Here is a 7,762-nt window from a genome sequence, read left to right as displayed (position 1 = left end):
AGTAGTTTCAACCTACTGCCAAAAGATCAAATTCTCGGTAGACGATCAGGTTGGGGAAGTCAAAGGTGACCAGCTGGCCGCCCGACACTACTATGTCAAGATGGTCAAGATCGAGGCCAAGTCTGCTCGGAAAACTCCTCGGCTAGAGGTAAGCGTCGTCACTAAAAAACCACCTACCCTACTCTACAAAGAAATAGAGGAAGTCCAAATCCATCCCGGTCGAGCGAATGCAACAACTTTCATAGCGTCCGATCTAGAAGCTGAACAGAAGGCGGAGCTGATCGCCTGTCTCCAGCAAAACTACGATGTGTTCGCATGGTCGACGAACGAGCTCCCCGAGATTTCCCTGAGTGTCGTGCAACACAAACTTCATGTCCGATCGAACGCTCGACCGGTAAAGCAAAGAAAGAGAGGCTTTAACGTCGAACAAAATTTTATCAGCCGGGCAGAAATAGAGAAGCTGTTGGAGGCCGGCCACATACGGGAAGTCTAATTCCCAAGTTGGCTCGCAAATGTCATGTTGGTCTCGAAGACGGGCAACAAGTGGCAAGTCTGCATTGACTTCTAGGACCTCAACAAAGCATGCCCAAAGGACTTCTACCCACTGCCTCAGATTGATCAGATGGTAGACTCCACTATTGGGTGCGAGCTGATATGCATGATGGACGTGTATCAAGGGTACCACCAAATGCCTCTCGCCCAGGAAGATCAGGAAAAAGTCAGCTTCATTATGGCCGACGAGACGTACTGTTACAATGTCATATTGTTCAGACTGAAGAATGTCGGAGCTACTTATCAGAGGCTAATGAATAAAGTGTTCCGACGACAGATCGACCATAACATGGAGGTATACGTCGACGGCATATTAATCAAATCCCTCTGAGAAGCTTACCTATGTACATATATCAAGGAGACCTACCAGACACTTAAGATATACGGAATGAAGTTGAATCCAAACAAGTATCTGTTCGGCGCAAAGATCTGGTGATTCCTGAGCTACATCGTCACCGAGCGGGGCATTGAGGCAACCCCCAGCAAAGTAAAAACACTACAAGACATGTCGCAGCCAATAAATTTGAAGGAAGGCCAACGTCTCACCGGTCGGATAACAGTATTGTCTTGATTCATCTCCAAATCATCCAACCAGAGCTTGTCATTTTTCAAGATACTGTGTCGAGCCACCAGATTCTAGTGGGATGAGGAGTGAAATCAGGCTTTCGAAGAACTTAAGGGGTACCTCAACTCATTGCTTGTACTAGCTAAGCCAATTGTCGGCGAGCCCCTCCGAATTTACCTGTCTTCGACCGAACATGCAGTCAGCTCGAGTCTAGTTAGGCAGAACAGCGAGGAACAGCCGGTGTATTTCCTAAGTCACATATTAAAAGACGTTGAATCCGGCTACATCGGTCTTGAGAAGCTACCTTACACGTTGGTACTCGCTGCTCAAAGGCTTCACCCATACTTCCTCGCTCACTCCATCATCGTAATGACCAATAGTCCCTTGGGGCGAGTCCTCCTCAATCCATAAGCGTTCAGACGGCTGATCAAATGGACGATAGAGCTCAGCGAGTTCGACATCCAGTATCATCCCTGAACGGCCATCAAAGCGCAGCCCTTAGTAGATTTTATTACTGAGGTACAAAATCCTGAGCCAAAAGATGTTTAGAAGATATATGTGGATGGTTCGTCCACTCACCAGGGGAGCGGGGTCAGCATATTGCTCATCTCCCCCCAAGAGGAGCAGATGTAGCTATCCGTTCAGCTTAACTATAGGGCAACAAACAATGAAGCCGAATATGAGGCGCTCATAGCCGGCCTACAAGTCACCCGGCACGTCGGAGCCATCAAGGTCCTCATCCACTCGGACTCACAATTGGCTCCTCAGTAGCTGACTGAGACATTCGAGATAAGTAACGCGCGACTCAAGCTCTACGCCGAAGCTTTTGAAAAACTAAAGGCCAACTTTCAGGAGGTCATCATATAGAAGATCCCCCGGTCGGAGAACCAGGCTGCAGATGAGCTGGCCAAATTAGCCAGCTCATTATCGTCGATCGTCATAGCACAGCAGATCGAGCAGGTATCCCTAGTGGCTCATATTGACCGGATAGAGGGGCTTACCTTGCCAAATGATTGGAGGTCGGCATTGAAGGAGTTTTTGCAGTCGGGAGCTACACCATCCAATCAGGAGGAGGCTCGCTTGTTGAGGAGAAGGACTGGTCGATTCACCCTAATCGGGGATCAGCTCTACAAGAAGGCCTTCTCTAGACCTCTACTTAAATGTGTTGGATCAGAGGACGCTGGCTACATACTACGGGAGGTACATCAAGGATCCTGCGGAGGACACCCGGGCGGCCACTCATTAGCAAGAAAGATTCTACTGGCCGGATACTTTTGGTCGGCCCTCCAAGAGGATGTCGCCCGGACAATGGCTACCTATCTGTCTTGCCAGAAATATCATAGCCTCTCGCACAGACTTACCGAGGAGATGAAGGCATCGACAGTCTCTTGCTCATTTGACTAATGGGGCATGGACATTGTTGGGCCATTCCCCATGGCAACAGGTCAACGGAAGTTCCTGCTCATCGCAGTAGATTATTTCTCCAAATAGGTCGAAGTCGAGCCACTGGCAAGAATAACTGAATAGATGGTCATGAAGTTCATATGGCAGCACATCATCTGTCGGTTTGGCATCCCACGCCGGCTCGTCTCAGATAATGGAAGACAATTCATCGGTCAGAAACTCAGAGAGTGGTGCAGAGGGTATGGTATTCAGCGAGCATTCATTTTAGTGGCCTACCCTCAGAGGAATAGGCAAGCGAAGGTCGCCAACCGTGAAATTCTTTGAATCTTACACGCTCGGCTCAACCACGTTGGAGGGAGTTGGGCAGATGAACTACCCAGCATGTTGTGTGTGATCCGTACGACTCCCAAAGAAGGGACCGGGGCGACTCCTTTCCACCTAGTGTATGGCAGTGAAGCAGTCATCCCTGTCGAACTCAAAGTCGAATCCGATCGGATACAACACTACAACGAGAACAACGCCGAGCGGAGGCTTCTGGAGCTAGACTTAGTGGACGAAGCTCGCGCAAAAGCCGTCGGCCAGCTGATGGCATACCGAAAGAGGATGAAGCAAAGCTACAATCGGAGGGTGATCCCGAGGTCGTTCCAGGTAGGTGACCTGGTATGGAAGAAAGTGAAGTCGGTCGGCGACATCAGCAAGATGGAGGCCACATGGGACAGACCCTTAAAGGTCATGGAGAAGCTCCGGTCGAGCGCCTACTACTTGGAGGATGAGGACGGACGAGGACTAGAGCGGCCGTGGAGCGTGAACCATCTGCAACCTTACCGAGCCGGGTGAAAGGTGCGTCTTGTAATAGTTAATGTCATTGCATCCCTGTACTTTTTGCATACAGAGCAAAAGTAAAAAATAAAGGGTTTCAAAGCTCAGTGTCGAACGGCTCGTCAAATCATTGAGCAGCGACGTTAAATGTGTGTCTCCATCGGGGGTTGAGCGACGACCTTAAACCCATGACTTCATCAAATCATTGAGCGGCGACGTTAAACGTTTATCTCCATCGACGGTCGAGTGGCAACCTTAAACCCATGACTTTGTCAAATCATCAAGCAGCGATGTTAAATGTGTGTCTCCATCGACGGTCGAGCGACGACCTTAAACCCATGACTTTGTCAAATCGTCAAACGGCGACGTTAAACACGTGTCTCCATCGACAGTCGAACGATGACCTCAAACCCATGACTTCATCAAATCATCGAGCGACGACGTTAAACGCGTGTCTCTATTAACGGTCGAGCGACGACCTTAAACACATGACTTCGTCAAATCGTCGAGCAGCGACATTAAACACATGTCTCCATTGACGGTCGAGCGGCGACCTTAAACCCATGACTTCATCAAATCGTCAAGCGGCGACATTAAACGCGCGTCTCCATCGACGGTCGAGCAGTGACCTTAAACCCATGACTTCGTCAAATTGTCAAGCGACGACATTAAACGTGTGTCTCCATCGACGGTCGAGCGGTGACCTTAAACTCATGACTTCGTCAAATCATCGAGCGATGACATTAAACGCGTGTCTCCATTGACGGTTGAGTGGCGACCGTAAACCCATGACTTCGTCAAATCGTCGAGTGGCGACGTTAAACACGGGTCTTCATCGATGGTCGAGCGACAACGTTAAACTCGAGAGAAGGTATGAACCTTCCTCTATTAGGATGTATACTAAAAGCCTAGCTTTTTGTTTGAACATTTATATTTTGAAATGAGAATCAGTTTGGACAAATGTTGCATTTCATATGTTAATGCAGTTGTCCATTTAATTTATATTGTAGATAATATGGTGTGTGGTGCCACACAGAAGATCATGTTATCAGTTCCTTATAAATTATAAATAGTAGCTCACGACCGAGATGGATAGAGACAAACCATTGGAACGGTTGTAGTGTAATTTGGTATTAGTCTGTCTTGACTATAAAATTACACTAGTACACTATGTGTATATTGAGTAGGACCATTTGAGGTTGTTTGATTTATACTGACTGCATAAAAGAACAGAACCTCTGTTATTATGGATGTGTGTTCTCTTAATCCCGATATAATAATAAACACATATACTTAGTATTTGTTTCTTTGACTTATCAATGGGTGAGATTTATTCGTTAAATCAATAGGCCCGATCAGTTGGGAGATAGTACTATTTATATGGTGTGTTGTTGATTATAAAAGGAAACTGTATCCTATTTATTTAGGTTGATGATGTCCCCTTGAGGAGCCCATAAGGATTATCATGTAAACCTTGCAGGTGGACTTAGTGCGACATAATAATAAGGTTGAGTGTTACTACTCTTGGAGCTAGATGTTAATTAAGTGAGTTGTCAGTAACTCATTTAATTAACGGACATACGATATCTTAAACACAAGGAGACTAACGCACTCATGATAAGTAGGATCCCATATTATAATATGGGATTGGTGTAATAGTTCAATAATAACTCTTTAGTGGTATGAGTTATTATTGATGAACTTAAGTTGGGTGTTCAGGTCGAACACAGAAAGCTCAACTCCATCGGGAGGCCAAAACCAATTCCTCCTCTCGGTCCCTGTTGTAGCCTCAATAAAGCCTCGCATTCACCCGTTTTGGTTTTGCTTCCTACCCAAGAAAGGGGTCGGCCACATCCTTGCTTGGTGCCCAAGAAAGGGGGCAGCCAAGCCTTGCTTCCTACCCAAGAAAAGGTCGGCCACATCCATGCTTAGTGCCCAAGCAAGGGGCCGGCCAAGCCTTGCTTGTTGCCCAAGCATAGGGCCGGCCAAGCCTTGCTTGGTGCCCAAGCAAGGGGTTGGCCACAATAAAAGAAAAAAAAAAGTTATGAAAAGGGAGATTTTTTCTCTCAACAGAATTCTAAGAAATCTATTACTTTTTCTCCTTTTTTATCTGGCGCAAAGGGTTATAAAAGGAGAGGAGGTTGTGCCATAACAATCAATCAATTAAGAAGTGATAAGTTTTTCTCCACAACTAAAAACCCTCTCCTTTCCCTTAAGGTCGACGCCCCATCCTTTTCTTCTTCCCTTTCTTCCCTCTAGGGTCGGTGCCCCACTTCCTTTTCTTCTTCTCTTTCTTCCCTCTAGGGTCAGCACCCCATCTTCTCTTGGTGGCTAGAGCTTGGAAGAAAAGAAAATGAAGAGACGAAGCACCTTGGTGGCTGGAGGTTTGGAGGAGGAGAATAAGGAGGAGGCGCCCCTTTTCTTTGCATCTTTTAGTGGTAGGCGGCTTGGAAACAAAAAGGGTTCGGGTATTTTTGTCTTGGTAGATCGTCGCCAACACGACGTCTAAGAAGAGGAGAGGAATACGGCAGAAGATCAAGAGGTCTTTATCTATGAAGAAAGGTACAACTAGTTATTTATTCCACAGCGCAACTAGTTTTGTTTTCTTTGTATGAATCCTGAAATACCAACACAAGAGGCTAGTGATTTTATGTTTCGACTTTGTGTTTCAATTTTATGCATCAATTTTGTATTTTGATCTTGTACTTCGATTGTGGTCTCTGTAGTTAAACATAAGGTTACTATAAGGAGTTTAAATATTCAATTTCTTTGAAAGGCTTTGTCTAGGAAGTGGTGGATGATCTCATAACCAAAAAGGTCTAGTGACTCGCCAACGACCTGGAAGTCAATCCTTGAAATAGATATTTAATCAACTTCTATAATATGGTTTAACTTTTGAAGAACGCATGAGTTAAACTTGGATTAATAATATTAAGTTTCGTTTGCAATCCAAGTTCAACTTCTGAAAAGTACATGGGTTGCTAGGAAAAGTTCTGTGCTTGTATAAATTTTTTTTACAAGGCAAACAGAACGGAATTCTGAGTAGCACCGAACATCCTCAGTTCCTTTAATGGCACTCGTATGGCCGAGGGGCTAGCCGCAGAAATGCCGCTCAAGCAAGCGTCCTTGATGGTGTTGTCCGTTCGGGGTGATACGCACAAACACCATAGAAGGTTAAAGGCAGTTATACACGGAGAATTATAAAAAGAAAGTTCCACCAAATGGATGAATATTCATTGCAAAAAAGGGGCAAGCTTACATGCAAAAAGAAAATTTTCTACAGAATGGACGCTCAGCCCACTCTGGATAATCAAAAATGTTATCATGCAGTGAGTCTTTCAGCTTGCTATAATTGATGACGTTATTCGTCAGTACGGTGGGAAGATGGTCGTCCGCCTTAAGCTACTAGAGTGTCCCGTCAATAGCCAACTCGAAGATCCGGATGATCCACTGGACTACCTTATCAGTGAATTTGTCCAAGCGAAGGTAAGCCTGCTTCAGCGTTTCAAGCCTTCCCGGTTTGCCTTCTTGAAAGGTCACCAGCGTCGAGCGGGAAGCTTCCAAAGTATCCTCAGCAGCTTTGAGCTTCCCCTGAAGGGAGGCCTCCACAGCCGAGCGGCTATTCCGCTCGGTGACCAGGAAGTCCTCAGCTTCCTTGAGCTTCTGGGCAAGAGCCCGGGCTTGTTGGTTCTTCAGCTCTAAATCATTGATGGCTCGGTTCTTCCCCGCCATGGCCGACTCGATTTTCCTATCAAAAGTGCTAACCTGTGTGTTGAGCCGGCCCAGCATAACTTCCTGGTCAGCTGTCTTCTGCCACTCGGCCTCAAGGAGCTTGTTTGCTTTCTCTAGGTCGACCTTCAGTTGCGTGACCTCAGTAATAAGCGGCCCTTGGGAGGAGGGCGCATCGCTCGAGATCTTAAGCTTCTTCAGCTATTCCTCCACAAAAGTGAGCCATTGGCACATGGTTATGCTTTACACCCAGTACTGCATGCGAACGAAAAAATGTTAATGTCGATCGAAGGTAAGTCGTGAATTAGTAGTAAAATACATACCCCGGTGGACATTTCCAAGTGGCTATTGCTAAGGGCCCCAGGGGGCATCGTCGCGGTTCGCGCCCTGGCTTCCTCCCAAATGTCGGCAAGCGGCCCGCAGATGAGGATTTTCTGCTCGGGAGTGTGAGGTTAGGCGCTCGGCTCAAGGCAATCCTCCATTGGCAGGTGGAAAATCGCCGTCACGGATCGTCGACCGCTCAGGGTCGACTGGGAAGAAGACACCAGACTGGAAGGTGGGGTTATGGATGCAGGGCGGATATTGGAGCGCAAAACCCTTCGTCGAGTTGGGGGTAGAGAGGCGACCAATTGTGCAGCGAGGGTCTCTAGCGACAGCTCGGCCAAGGATGACATTCAATCAGATGAAGTGGCC

The 7,762-nt window shown here is 46.8% G+C and overlaps 1 protein-coding gene across 1 annotated transcript; it reads left to right on the top strand.

Moving 5' to 3' along the window:
• Positions 1-2,902: 2,902 nt before the first annotated feature.
• On the top strand, positions 2,903-3,358 carry LOC122054883. The gene has a single exon (XM_042616305.1). It carries the CDS (start codon positions 2,903-2,905, stop codon positions 3,356-3,358), a length of 456 nt encoding a protein of 151 aa, XP_042472239.1.
• Positions 3,359-7,762: the final 4,404 nt, after the last annotated feature.

The sequence above is a fragment of the Zingiber officinale genome, chromosome 3B (genome assembly GCF_018446385.1).
Source record: "Zingiber officinale cultivar Zhangliang chromosome 3B, Zo_v1.1, whole genome shotgun sequence".
NCBI classification, from domain to species: domain Eukaryota; kingdom Viridiplantae; phylum Streptophyta; class Magnoliopsida; order Zingiberales; family Zingiberaceae; genus Zingiber; species Zingiber officinale.
This window is presented reverse-complemented; position numbering and strand designations above follow the sequence as displayed.